A 15,285-nucleotide genomic window follows, 5' to 3' on the forward strand; every position below is an offset into this window, starting at 1 on the left:
TCATTAATTAGTGATTAGAGGAAATAAATTTACACCTTGAAATCCTCTAAATTGTCATCAGAACACAAAAACTTCATTACTCCAATAATTATATAAATGGTCTACAATATTTCTCATTTATGATTGATATTAAATGAACTAGAAACGTCTTTTATTATGTTAACTCATTTTTAATAGTAACCAAACAAGCAATTTTTAAAAAAAGTCAAATGTTTTAAAAAAGGAGTTCTGAATACATATGAACTGAAAATTTTAGATTTAAAAAAAAGCTTTTCGTTGCTAACAATGAGGTTCACATTATTATGTATTAGGAATACTTATTTAAATATTCAAGTAAGCAATAAACTCTATTTCAATAGGGATTTTTTTTTAGGAAACTTACTCAATTTAGGGAATTTTGGAAAATGTACAAAAACCAGGAGAATTTTTATCAAACCAGTAGAAACTGGCAGTCTACTGGTAAATCCAATAGAGTTGGTAGCTATGTTATTATAACCTTATCCCTAAAAAAATTATATATTACTTACACTTTGTCAATAAATAAATTAATAGCTCAAGGAAATATCATAAACTAAAAAAAATAAATTTTTTTGAGGAAATTACTTACAGGGGCAGGAAGTCTATCCTTTTCAGAAAAATCCATAGCAAGATGCATCACTGAATCACGAACTGCAACTTTTTTAAATTTGTTTTTGCGTTTCATCTCTTTCAACTTCCTATATGTGCGATTAAATTCTGAGAAGAATTTAGGCTCTTTTTTCTAAAACATAGATTAAAGTAATTAATTTTTTTATTTTATTTCCAATGGCAGATTATAGACAGTAACAGCATACATAAACATTGAATAAAATTAGGAACAGAAACAAGAGATGCTGCAACAAAGTCTATTAATCACACGTCTCTAGCTTCCCAATAGCATTCAGTGATAGAATTCTTGCAAAGTGCAGAGCAGCGCGGAGTCCATGTCCTCACTAGAACCGCAAACAGTGCATACCGGGGAAGGAATGATACCAAATCTAGACAGATGTTTCCACAGACAGTCATGACCGGTGGCCAAGTGGAATTCAGCCACAGCTCTTAGTCTTGGGCCATTTAGAAAATTTAGGATGGTAGCCCTTCAAGACTTAGTAGAAGTACAGTCGATAAGTTCTTCATGAGCACAGGTCTTAAAGGTCCTCTTAATAAGCTGTTTGATGGAACAGAAGGGCACAATGTGTGCAGAAGTCTGAATAATTAAGGCCCCCTTTTTTGCTAAGTAATCTGCATTTTCATTACCCGTAACGGGCAGGAACCCACTGGAGAACAATGGTTTTCTTAAGGGATGCTGCATATTCAAGTTGGAGGCGGCAATTCAAAATGTCTCGAGTTAAGGGATTATTTAAGACTGCAATGGCAAGCAAAGCAGCTCTTGAGTCACATAGGACAACAGCTTCTTTAAAAATATCAATATGACATTGTAACTGGACTAGAGCTATCCGGATTGCAGCTATCTCTCCATCAAAAGCAGATCCCTGTCTCACAGGGGCATAAAAGGAAAAAGCCTCAGAGAAAACTCCGGCACCAGCATTAGGACTGTCTGGTAGGAGGGATCCGTCGGTGTAGATCCGAAGCCACTCTGGCTCAGGGTAGTAAGAGCTCAATACTTCATAAGGCAAGACTTATCTTCACTTTGACATAAATTCAAATTAATTTGGAAATGTTTCAAATTTATTGGATTTTGGGTTGGGACAAGATATTCAGGATCATAATTTATTCCGAGAGTATTTTTCAAGTGTAAAACTCCCTGAAGAAAGCCCCTTTGAGTCTTTAAATTTCTATTTAGTTCCCGGTATTCTAAAGTGAAAAGCAACCAGGGACTCTGATGATCTTTTCCCAGAGAACTATAGCTTTCTCCTGAACTACAAATTGCAATGGCCTAATATCAGTCGCCAAAAGCATAGCATCAATCGGAGTAGTCTTTAACCCCCCCCCCAGTAATGATACGCAGGGACTAATTTTGAACTTTTTCCAAAGAATCAAGACCCCCCCCCCCCGCCACAACGAGTGGCTCGCAGCAATAAGTCAAAAGGGGACGAAATAATATTACAAAACCATACAAAATACTTTTTCAATGAACTAAAAAAAACTGCAGCCTTTACAAAAAAAAAGGGGGGGGGGGCTTCATGATATTACATTAAAATGTCAAAAAAAATGTGTGTGTTTTTATTACATAGAATTTTAAAGTGCAGTAAAAATATATTTGAACTTCATTCTTAGGGCATTATGATGTAACGGACTACTTTCATCAGCTATTAATATTTTTTATTTTTAATGGAAGTCGTCAAAGAACTTTGTCAAATTACACTTGAACTTTATTTATTTATTTATTATTATTGTTTTTTGCCATTGTGAAGAAACACAATATATTTTTATTTTACAAATAATGAATTTTTTTAATGAAATTTGACACAAGAAATGGCAAAATATATATATAAAAAAAAAGCAAATTTTTTAAATAATATTCTTTCCGTGTATTAAAAAAAATAAAAAACTACAGCTTTTCTAGAAAAAAAATTTCTTTTTCTGATATTATTTTAAAATGTCAAAATAATTTTTTATTAATGAGCAAAATTTTCAAGTTCATTTAAGGGAATTTGACAAAGAAAAGTAATTAGAGTTCCAAAATAAAATAAAAAATCCTTAATAAAGCACAAAACTATACAAAATGTTCTTTCAGAGAACAAAATAAAATAAAAAATTTTTTTTTTAGATGACTTCGAAGCAGAGAAAAGTTATAGTCAATGAATATAATTTTCTAAAATCAATAAAAATATTTAAACGTGAAAAATATACTTACTGCACCACAACGGTTACGTAAGATTTGAAGAGATAAAGCAAAATTCCTAAACCTCGCTTTAGCTTCATTAATAGGTGCTAAACATTGATCTGTAGTATCTTTCACTAACAAAATAAGAATAATGAATTCTATAGTAATTTAACGATAAAAATTATAAATGCAACAATTTGTAAATGTCTCATATCCTTTTCAGGTAAGAATAACCATATTTTAAATTTATCATTCTATAAAACTTTTAAAATTTATCAAGGTTTTCTTGATTACATTTAAAAGGCAGTGGTTTCACTACAAGGTGAAAACGCGAGAATCTCGAATATTTTATTCTTTTCTCGCATTAAAAAATGATTACCGCGAGAAATTTGCGCATTTTATAAACCAATTTCAAAATTTGCGAATTTTTCGCATTGTGAAAAATATTTCTCATTGTGCCATTTAGATAAAATTCGTTTCACTTTTCTTCCTGGATCTTTCATTATTTTCAACATCTGCCCCATTATCTAAGCTTCCCTATTTACCAGTATTGCTCAGAACCTTTAAGAACAACAGAACACCATCCCTCCGAACCACGGAACCTCTTTCAGAACTCATTTCTCTGCTTACCGTAGGTAAAGTTTTTTCATGTAAGACGTTCAAATTTTTCGCGCATTAATGTAAGATAAAATGGACAAATACCTTGTAAAAGGCAATATCTTCTACTCCGAAACGGACAAATGAAAATGAAACAAATGTGGCTAGAAACGATCAAAACGAAACAAATACACATTTGAGCAACCTAATGAGAATAGTTGATGAAAAAGTAGATGTAGAACATTTTCCATATGATGATGCAGCAAAAATATTCTATGCTTTAAAAATTAGAAGATGTTAAAAATGCATTATAATTAAAGAAATGGTTTTTTCCAAGTATCTTCCTGATTTGTTTTTGTTTTTTTTTTTTTTTTAATTTTTAGAAATCTCACTTAACTTTTTGAAATCTCACACTGTTTTTGAGAAAGGGTGAGAAATTCTCACCTATTTTTTTTCTGTGATGAAAACACTGAAAGGTAGACATTTTTCTTCGTAATTCAACAAAAAAAATTTTTTTTTTCAATTTAAAAATAAAAAGCTCAGAAGTAACAGGTCAATTCAATGGTAACATACATCATCAGATAAAATATTTCTGCCCAATTTCAGCTACTAAATAATAAGATACCTTCACAAATTTGCTGTGTAGCAACTTATAAAGCTCTGGAATAAAAACAATGAGAAACATTTGATTCAGGGAAAAATATTTTAATTAATAAAATATGCCGTGATAGACATGACAAAAAACAAACGTGGATACACATAGCATACTGAGAAGTTTAGTTTAGCATTTGAATGTCTTGACAGTAAGACCAACTGCTCTGAAATGGAACATAACTTATGTTCAGAAATTTCAGTTTTACAAAAAGAAAGAAAAACAAAACACAATTTAAAAACGTGAAATTAATAATAAAATTTAAAGGAAGTACCTGTTTTAAAAGATAGTTACAACTAGTGTGATTGATAGGCATGTCAAACACCACTTGAATATTAGAAAAAAAATATTAAAATTTTTTCCTAATTTTTGAAAAGAAAATTTTGAATTGAACAATCGAGCCATCACTTTAAAATGCTCTCAAATTGCGCCGATTCTATCTGTGTAGTTTATCGCCGATTATTCCTATGGATTTCCAGTTTTAAAATTTTTAATATATTTTTCTCATAGGCAAATTTCAAAACCAAAATTATTCTTTAGTGCACTTTTATTCCAAGTCTTTTTTTTTTTCCAACTTTTTTTTGACAGTTATTGCTCTGCATTTTAAATCCCCATGTTTTCAATATTATAATGACACTCAAATCTCACATCAAAATGAGCACTTTAATTGCACTGATTCCAGCATAAATCTAAGGGATTTTTTTTATCCATAACTTTGCTATTACAGCAGTTTTCTTCTTGGTTGTAAAAATTCTGATATTTTTAATTTGTATTATTTTTTAATATGCATCGTATTTTAAATATGTAAATTTAATCTTTGTGCTCGTTATTGTTTAAAAAGAAAAAATAAAGAAATAATTATTTTCGATATTTATTGGTTATTGGGGTGATCAGCTTAATAGAAAGTAAAGTGAACTAACATGTTTTTGCCAAGACGGACTAAAAGTGGAAGACAAAATATGTATAGGCCAACACTGGTTACCTCAGACCAGTATATGACCTAATATATATATAGGTATATGACCTAATATATAGGTATATGACCTAAAATTAAAAATATGTACCTACCTTATTTTGAGCTATAATGTTAGTTTTATTTAAAATCATTTTAGACAACATGGAATTTTTTTTTAATCGAAATATTTAATTTACATTACTGAAATTTTTTTATTTATTTACTTCTATTCTATGAAGATTACAGTTTATTGATTCTTTAAATAAAAATTTGCAGTACGTAATAAAATGAAAACTGTTAATTTTTTTCAACAAATCTACTTTTTGATTCAAAGAAATATTTTTTAAAAAAGTTTTAGCACAGTATTCTATTCTTTGGATTCAAATAAATTTTAATATTTAAAAAACATGTAATATTTTTTGTAAATATATTACAGTAGAGAACCTATTATCCGGAACGATCGGGACTATCGCTATTCCGGATAACTGATTTTTCCGGTTTTCTGAATCGCTACAAAAAGCCGTTTTTTTAGTGTTAAACCCAACTAAAAAAAAAAAAATATTTAGAAATAATCTTAAAAATAAGAAAAAACGATGAGGTAATACACTAATGATTATTTCTGAAATGATGGTAAGGTAAACATCTTTCAAAAAAGAAAGAAAAATCCTATGAGGAAGAAAAATTTTTTTCTACAAATTGCGGGAAAATTTATCGAATTTCGTTCCGGTTTTTTGGTTTTCCGGTTTTCTGATTTCCGGATAACGGGTTCTGCACTGTACTAAGTTGTCTGATAAAAAGAATTTAGTATCTGAAACAATAAAAAAATTACCATAATTGCAGTCAACATGTCCTAATACTTGAAGTGCAATCTATTATTGGCCAGTCTGTCGTACAAGTAGCCCTTCCCTCAATAAGGTTGTGCACCCTTAGGCAGTGTTTTCACTACAGCGCGAGAATCTCGCATATTTGTTTATTTTCTCGCATTAAAAAATTATTACCGCGAGAAATTCGCACATTCTATAAACCAATTTCAAAATTCGCAAATTTCTCGCATTTTGAAAAAATTTCTCATTTGCGCCATTTAGAATAAAATCCGTTTCACTTTTCTTCCTGGATCTTTTATTATTTTCAACATCCGCCCCATTATCTAGCTTCCCTATTTACCAGTATTGTTCAGAACCTTTAAGAACAACAGAACACCATCCTTCCGAACCACGGAACCTCTTTCAGAACGCATTTCTCTGCAACCACGTGTTTACCGTAAGTAAGGTTTCTTCATGTAAGATGTTCAAATTTTTTGCTTGTTAATGTAAGATGGACAAATACCTTGTAAAGTCAATATCTTCTACTCCGAAACGGACAAATGAAAATGAAACAAATGTGGGTAGAAACGATCAAAACGAAACAAATACGCATTTGAGCAACATAATGAGAATAGCTGATGAATAAGAATTAGAAGATGTTAAAAATGCATTATAATTAAAGAAATTATTTTTTTTCAAGTCTCTAGGTGTTTTTTTTTTTTTTTTAATTTTTGAAATCTCACTTAACTTTTTGAAATCTCACCCTGTTTTTGAGAAAGGGTGAGAAATTCTCACCCATTTTTTTTCTGAGATGAAAACACTGCCTTAGGTTAATATCTTAAAAAACACAATAAATCTCCCATAGATTAGTTTTTTTTTTTTTTTTTAATTCTACCTAAAAGGATATTGTGTTGTACAGCCACATACCACTTTAATTACACAAAAGACTTATATAACAATATCATAAAGCAAAATAATTATAAAAATACCTCTATTCATAGGTAAAAAAGGCAATGCACACGAAGTTGAAGCAAAATTCCATTTATCATGTGTACTCTTAGCTTCATTGCAAATAAGTTCTCCATTCTGAATAGATACATCTATTCCTGCCCCAGAAACATCAATTAAATTATCTCCTTTCTTTGATTTAAATAGGTTCAACCTATTTTGGTAATAAATCTCATGCCAAATAGGAGCTAGTCGAGGTAAATCTTTGAAGAGATCATCTGTATAATGACTAAGATCCATTTTCATAAAACTGAAAAAATTTGGGGGAAAAAAAGTCTTGAGATGAGAAAAAATCTGAAACTTGAAAAAAATAGAATTAAATAAAATAAAAAAAATTTGAATCGTTAGGAAAGTTACTTGACTTTATATATGTATGTTAAATACCCAAATTTATCAATAAAAAAAATATTGGAAATATTTAATGAGATTAGAAGAATACTTAAAACAAATCGCCTAAGCAACCTAGAATAAAAAAAACTTGTTTAGTTTGATAGTAGCGAACTAAAAATAATAGTCAATTCGAAGACTTGCATGATACGATTAGAAACAAGCAGTTTCCACATTAAAACTATTTCTAACTTAATAGTAATTTCAAGCAAATAAAATACCAAAAATTTCTTTACTTCTATGAGGAGTACACAAAATCAGTAAAATTTAAGAGTAAATTGTGAAAACCGCATGTTTTTAAAAGTTGTTTTTGTTCGCGTATTTCAAAAAGAGTTTCTGGCGATCTACTTCTGCGAAATAAAATATTATTTTCTTTTTAATGGGGGACAGATCTTCAATCTCCTACAAAGCTTCAAGCCAAAGATCAGTTAGCTGCGCAGCTCGTCGCTTTTCCAAAGATTTCCTTTTTGTACAACAAAAATATTTATTAACATGTCCGTTAAAGAGCCTCGAAAGTAAGATTATTTTAAGTTATTAAGAGTATGAGAAATTTATAATTATTGCATCTTATATTTTCAAAGTTATAAGAGTTTTCATTTAAAAATCATGTTTATAATTTTATTTTATAGCTTATAAATTCATCACGAAATCTTTTAATTCGTTGCTTATTTTTTTCTTAACAAATTACAATATATCCAAAATATATTGATTTAATCTCATTGGTTTTTGTAAAATATAAATGTACTTATAACAAAGATATCAGTATTTGGAATGTAAATAATGTATATTTTTTTTGTAATGCATTCTTAAAATAGTCTGATTTCCCCTGCTTCTCCAGTATCAAATAGCATAATTTAACAAATTAATTCTAGACCGCTGGTCCGCAAACCTACACAATTACCTTAAATTTGTTATTTTTTCAATATATAATGCTTTGCAGACATTTTTTCCCTACTTATTGACATAAGGATAAAAAAGATTATTATAGTTTGATTTTAATGTTTTTCGAATTCGACATAATTAGTTTGACATCTAGAATTAATATATTAGTCAGTAACAAACAACAGCAATCATATGAAATTATTTATCTTTTTAATGGTTATTATTCTCTATTATTTCATATTTACTTGAATCCTTATGCTATCTACACTTGATCATACTATTTGGTTTTGCTGATTTGTTTTTTGTAGCAAAATTAATGTTTGTGTTGAAATTAATAGGGATGTTTCCTTATCGTGATCTGTCGCGCCAACTACAATCAGCAAGGTACCAAATAGATTTTAAGCTTGCAAATTTTTTTTTAAAAAAACATGTAGATGTTTGCCCGGGGTTGGCTATGAGTTATACCTTTCGAGTTGATCCCTTTCTGTAATTTTTTTTTTTTTTTAGTTTCTCGCGGACCGCTGCCCGGAGGTTTCCAAGACTTGGCGATCATTCTGCCACAGATCATGATATGGAAATCTTCCAAATTAATATAAATTTTATTTCTATTTAAATAGGCTCGAAATATTTTTCATTGTAGTGAGTATGTATATTTATTGGCAAAAAAATTCTTAAGTGCCATAATATTGAAATTGTAAAAATTATGCCAAGGTCCAAATTATTAACGTTATTGGCTCGCAATAAAACACTGAAATATGTTACCCGTCCTTAGAGTAAACTCAATTTTAAGAAGCGCTGCACATCAGATATGCATAATATACGTAACACAGAAACTGCTTTGGAGGAAAATTTTTCATTATCACAAAATTTTTATTAGCATTATTCTTTTTAATTAAGATAAGGAGACAGTTAAGATTTCTCTATTCTTTTCTGCAATATTGTAAAATAAGTGCACAAGAAAACAAGATTGTTTAATTTTAAAAAATTAAAAAGTGTTTCTTATAAAACTATTTATTAAATGTTTCAAAGTGACTAAGATGTTAGGTATATAAAGAAGCCAAGTGTTAGGTAAAACAAGGTAAGTTAATACAGTCTGCAAAAAAAATCAGAAAAAATGAGTAGAAAAAAATAATTTTTGAACGAAATTTCCCAAAAATTGTAAGGTACTGAAACTAGTTACCCGAATCAATAAGTTGCTTGCAGAAAGATTTTTTAATTGACAATTTTTGTTCACTTCATAGAAAGTTTTTCATTTTATCTAAGTTTGTTACTAATCACTGTGATAAGTTTGACTCAAAGTTGTATTTCTTTAGAAACTTGAAAAATTTACATTGAATTTTAGGTAGATTTTTTGTAATTCAAATTTTTGAGTGAGATTAACATCACAAATAGCTTAATATGTATTTTTAGCTACAAAGTTAATAATTTTTTTGCACTTTATTTTAAATTTTCTTAACAATACTGTACATTTTCTTATTTTACATTGCAGATCCTCTAGACAAGAAGTTGCTACTTATTCTGATTCTGATGAATATTCACGTAAAGAAGTAAGCATAGTTTTTAATGTACAAAAAAATAAACTGACTACCCTGAATGACTTGATTTAATGATGGGGTCTTTTTCTCATGAGACTAAATCTTAATGGTTCATGGGCGTAAGCTCAAATATACTCATTAATTAGTACAGACAATATTTTAAGTTATAAAATCAGACACGAAAATGTGATTTCTCAGAATAAGCATACCATTTTTTGGCGGATTTCTGACCCCTAAAATATACATAGTAGCTGCTATGAGGGAAATAGGGTTCTTATAGTTTGGTCAGGAGATTGGTCCAGTTTGGATGCTTTAATAAAAAATTTTAGTTTGTGCGTATTTCACTATATCTCGAGAACTTTTGAAAAAATAATAAATATTTGCATAGAATTATTAAATTTGTTTATCCAAAGAAAATTTCAAGCAAAAAGTAACTTTCAGTAAATATTTATTATTTTATTTAACACTAGCTGAAGAAATTTTGAATTGTAAGATATAAAATGTTTTACGTCATTTTAAAGAATGTAATTTTACATGAAGAAAAGTACAAAATGCGTGGAAAATTTTTCAAACAGCTCCTGAAAAATTGCATTTTATAAAGGTTGTATTCTTAAAATTAAATTTCTCAACTAATTTCACTCAAATTTTGTATTTTGTCATGTAAAATTTTATTCTTTAAAATGATTTAAAAAACTGTATACTTTATAATTTAAAAAAATTTTTATAATTCTATAAATTTTTATAATTAAATTTATATAATTTTAAAAAAAATTTATAGTTAATTATAAATATTTACTGAAAGCTATTTTTTGCATAAAAATATATTTAAATAATTGAATTTTATATTTGTGTTTAAAAAGTAAAATTAATATTAAAGGGTCCAAACTTAGGACTGCTTTCCTGACCAAACTATGGGGACCATATTTGACAGATTGTGGCTATCCTCTATAATTTTGGTGTCAGAAATCTGAATCTGTTGGAAAAAATGTTTTTGTGTATGATATCTAAACTTATATTGTCTGTGCTAATTAATTAGATCAAAAGTTATTCTGGGTGGTCTATTTAGTTTTATACACACTGTATTTATTGACTGATTCAGTTTTGTTTCATTGCTACTAAGGAAAATAAAAATATTAAAATGATAAACCTACATTTATTAATCTTCTTTTTTTTTTTTTTTTTCTTTTTTTTTTTTTTGAAGATTAGATTGCTATAATAAATTATTTTTAAAAGCCACATGTATGTAAGCAAGAAAAATTTAGTATGTTATTGAAATCTCTTTCAATGTATAGAACTAAAATTTATTTTATAGCTATTTTTGAACCCCAAATTAATTGGTTTAGAGATTTATTTTCTGGTTAAATGAATAAAATAAAAAAAGGGATATGATTTTGTTGTAAATATTTTTTCAGTTGATAAGAATATTTTTTTTTTTTAACTTTAAATATATTTGGTATAAAATGAAATATGAAGTTACTTATTAAGAAGTTTGATTAACATATTTATTTGAATTAAATGTGACTTTTCCTTTTTTATTTTCCATAGCTTTGAAGTAAAATTATATTTTAAGAAAAAATATATATATATATTATAGTTTGGCCTTTAATTTAAAAATTTTTGTTATAGTAAGTATTTTACAATTTTTTTTAAATTTTTATTTATAGTTTCTTTAATTTGTAAACCTTTTTTTTTTTTTTTTTAAAAAAATTTGCATCACACAAAGATTCCCATGTTTCATGGAAAATCTGGAATAGGGAAGTAACCTATGAAATTGATTGTTTTGATTATTACGAATCATTCCTAAGATACTCTAAAGACTGTTTATTAAATAACATGTTGATTTGATGGTTAGTTATCTTTCAATTATTGTTTGAAAATTTCATTGACTACTGGTGACATATACTAGCTCCTAAGCCATCCCATCATAGTGAGATTGCATTTTGTAGGGCAAAGTGCTGTTATTTCTAAGTGCATTTTTTGTTTTTAAGCTTTTTTTCTTTTTTTAAATAAATGACAGGTTTATTGAACAATGTTTCATCCATTTGTGTTTTTATGGTATCAAATTTTATAAAATATAATTGCAATATTCTTAATAGTGGAGAAATAAAGCAAATGATGTTAATTTGTTACTTTTTCCATTATCATTGCTAGAACTATTTGTTTGTTTGTTTTTTTAAATTTTGTTTATTGACTTTAATTTGACTGTCCAATATTTTTCAAATTTTAATTTAATCCACTTTGAAAATTTTAAAGTGCAATGCTGAAATGGATTTAGAAATTATTAGAAGCCTTAAAAATTTGCTTTAAATTTAAATTGTCAATCTAAAATATTTACAATAAATAAAATGAAATATATATAATTCACTTTTTTTTCAAAATATGAATTTATTTTATTATCTGTACTTTAACATGTTAGAAATAAAATGTATAATTGCACTTTTTTAAAAATATATATATATATTAATTCAGAAATTTTGTTCTTGAACTTTTTATTTGTCAAAATAATTCTTATCTCGAAAAATCTCTCATATTAATATATTCAATAATAAATTTTTATTTTACGAAGCATAAAAATTTTCTCATTGTACCACGAATGACAAAATATAATACCTTAAACTTTTAAAGGACTAATTACGACACAAAACCTTTTTAACTATATAACCAGGTAGTCAGTGAATTACATATAACAAGCAGTTAGTTTTACTTATTTATTTATTTTTTTAGCTTTTCTTTGGTCTAATGAAGTACATATAATGAAGATTTTTAGTATTGTAAAATTATGTATATATAATTAAATATAATGATAAACTTTTTCAATAAAGGGCTAATCAATATTGATGCTTTTACTTTGTATTTCATAATTATATCTTCTATCCCTTCCTTTTTTTGCGCATATTTTATTACCTAGATATTTTGATTCTTTATTAATGATCCATTTCATTATTAATAGCAATTAATATAATTATGGGTTAGTCAGTTCTTGCAACTAGGTAAGAAAAACTATAAAATACCTAACCACTGCTATAAATTGTTTTTATTATAGATTTTAGTTATTTTTACATTGATTGATAAAAACTTTAACATCGACTTTTGAATTTATTAAAAGATTCTTGCATTTCCATTAGCTGACATTTTTAGGGCTTGTCGAGAAAAATAAGGGGAATTTGCTGTCATAGCATATGCTCAGCTTAAAAGACACGCTGCCGGATGCTTCCCTCTTTTATCTACAAGTTTTAGACCACTTTTGTCTTATTTCTGACTATTTAGAAATATTTAATAAAACATTTTTACAGACATGCTTACTTTTTACTGTAATTGATTAACAATGAGAAACAAATACAATATCTATAGCATTTAGTCTCTTAATTATTCAATATGATCATAGAGCAAAAACAAATGAGCGGGGCTCACTTTTGTTTCTCTCACAAAACTTGCTGACACCCTGATGGCGTCAATGAGCAGCATCCATGTTTTTATATTTGGTTTCTGCACATAATATGGTTTTTAATTAATATTTAAAAAGACGTGCCTGGAAAATGACCAATTTTTAATTGTTGATAATGATAATCTGTTATCGAAATTATAATTTTTTCTAGTAAAAATTTTACATTTCACTGGAATTTTTACATGATGTCATTAGTTGGTAACATTTTGTCTCTCTCAAACTCTTTAGATGCATGAAACTAAAAAAAAAAATTATGTTTTTTTTTTCTGGTGGAAAAATTGCAGTGTATAGATAGATTATTAATTAAGAATTAAATTAAAATATTTAGAAAAGTAAAAGAATTCTATTTCTGAAATTAAGTTAAATCCTTTTAAGCATTCTTCAGTCCCAAGTTTAAGATTCAGACAGATTTTAATTTTTACAATGAAGGAAAATTTATAATAAAGTTGCAAAATATTTCATTTATTTTCTAGTCAAGATCTAAAAAATCTCATAAAAGAAAACACAGACAAACTGAAGAAAATGAAGATTCATATAAAATGAAAAGCAAGAAGAAGTAAGTATATTTTTTAATAGATATTGTTCTAGATGTATATTTCAATCAAATTGAATGTATATTTGAATTCGGTGCATAATACATAGGGTTTATTTATATTTGGTCATAGTTCTTGGATTTATATTTAAGTTCAGGTGTTTTGGTTTATATTTATGTTATATGCTTTGCATTATATTTAAGTAAAGTGTTTTGGTTTATATTAAAGTAAAGTATTTGATTTATATATGAATATATTAGTTGAAGTGTTTTTTATAAATAATAGTTTGTATTCAGTAAATCTTCAAAAATCTTTATTGAATATAAAAATATCTTCGTATTCATTAAAGTTTAATAACTGTATATTTCTGTAGTCACAATACATGTATTCATAAAATGTGCATTTCACGAAGTCTTGATTCGCACATAATGGTGTATATTAAAGTTTAGTGCTTACATAGTTTAATACTTTAATCGAAATATTGAAATATGCAATTTTTAAACTTTAAAAAGTGCACTGGGTATCAATTGCATTTTTTTTCAAGTTTTAATTGGTTTTATTAATTAAAAATATTTTAATTTTTTAACACTTATTTTAATTTTTAGCTCAATTGAGTCTACTTTAAGTGACTCTCAAGTTTCTATTGTCTAACTCTGAAAAATTCACTATACCCAGATCTAAAGTTCTACAGAAGCTTGCCAATTGTTACAGATTTAAACTTAAAGGCATACTGAAAGTTAAATTTGAAAATGATTTCAACCCATTTTTTACAGATAGTTAATAAAATGTTAGGTAGAATAAATAATGAAATTTTAGATAATGGATATAAAATGAATTAGATAATAAAAAATAAATAAATTAGAGATTTGTTTAGCTATAACTCTAGTCACTGTATCAGTAACCCCTTGCCTGTGAAATATAGATTAGAAAAACATGCCAAGAATGGAAGGGAAAAAATTTCTCTTTGATGTATTCGTTAATATCATCAAAATGTTAAAAATAGTTTTTTTTAGGAGAAATTAAACGAAATTATTACTATATTTGATATTTTCACATATATGGGAAATGTTAATGAATTACAGTAATTTTTGCTCAAATTATAGCTAAATAAATAAAATTATGTAATTTTCAAGATAAATATAATATACTTGTCCAACAATATTATTATTTATATCAACTGTTATGATTTCCATGTCCCTCAGTGGTTTGAATAAAATTTGGGAAGAACTGCAAAATTAGAAAAATCTGTCAAAGGAAACGTAACTGCCTAACTTTTTTAGGAAAATTTTAAAAGCAAGTATCGCCATCTATTGGAAAGATGGTAAATTACATATTATGCATTGGGCGGACTGAGTTTAGGCTCCACGGAATTGAAGTCCTGATTATTCTCTTGCCCAAACTCAGGTCAGGCATTTTAAAATTTTATTCTGCTTTGAATTGATATTTAAAACTTATGTAGAATATGTATGTTGATATATTTTCATTTTTCTTTTTCAGATATGAAAATGACTCTCCTCAGTTTCAATCGGATTCTGAGGAACATTATAGAAAAAAGGTAATTTATTTTTGATGGAAAAAAATTTGAAATCTTATTTCTTTTTATTATTTATCTTAAAACAATTATTGTTAGATACAATTTGTGTTTTTTTTTATTTACTTATTTATTTATTTATTTATTTTTT

The 15,285-nt window shown here is 27.1% G+C and overlaps 2 protein-coding genes across 2 annotated transcripts in view; one reads left to right on the forward strand and one right to left on the reverse strand.

Moving 5' to 3' along the window:
- The window catches only part of LOC107443175 (uncharacterized), a 40,716-nt gene extending 33,257 nt beyond the window's left edge, over nt 1-7,459 (reverse strand). The window contains exons 1-4 of the mRNA XM_087168296.1: nt 7,445-7,459; nt 6,803-7,121; nt 2,837-2,940; nt 608-760 (exon numbers count right to left, since the gene is read on the reverse strand). Of these exons, the coding sequence (XP_087024422.1) occupies nt 608-760; nt 2,837-2,940; nt 6,803-7,067 (522 nt within the window). The 5' untranslated portion in view covers nt 7,068-7,121; nt 7,445-7,459. The remainder of the gene's footprint in view (nt 1-607; nt 761-2,836; nt 2,941-6,802; nt 7,122-7,444) is intronic.
- A 59-nt stretch (nt 7,460-7,518) lies between these two features.
- The window catches only part of ncm (pre-mRNA-splicing factor nucampholin), a 45,055-nt gene continuing 37,288 nt past the window's right edge, over nt 7,519-15,285 (forward strand). The window contains exons 1-4 of the mRNA XM_043046869.3: nt 7,519-7,723; nt 9,580-9,637; nt 13,544-13,626; nt 15,101-15,158. Of these exons, the coding sequence (XP_042902803.2) occupies nt 7,701-7,723; nt 9,580-9,637; nt 13,544-13,626; nt 15,101-15,158 (222 nt within the window). The 5' untranslated portion in view covers nt 7,519-7,700. The remainder of the gene's footprint in view (nt 7,724-9,579; nt 9,638-13,543; nt 13,627-15,100; nt 15,159-15,285) is intronic.

This window comes from Parasteatoda tepidariorum, chromosome 7 (assembly GCF_982258835.1).
Source record: "Parasteatoda tepidariorum strain Cologne lab strain chromosome 7, Ptep-v5.0, whole genome shotgun sequence".
In the NCBI taxonomy this organism is placed as follows: Eukaryota; Metazoa; Arthropoda; class Arachnida; order Araneae; family Theridiidae; genus Parasteatoda; species Parasteatoda tepidariorum.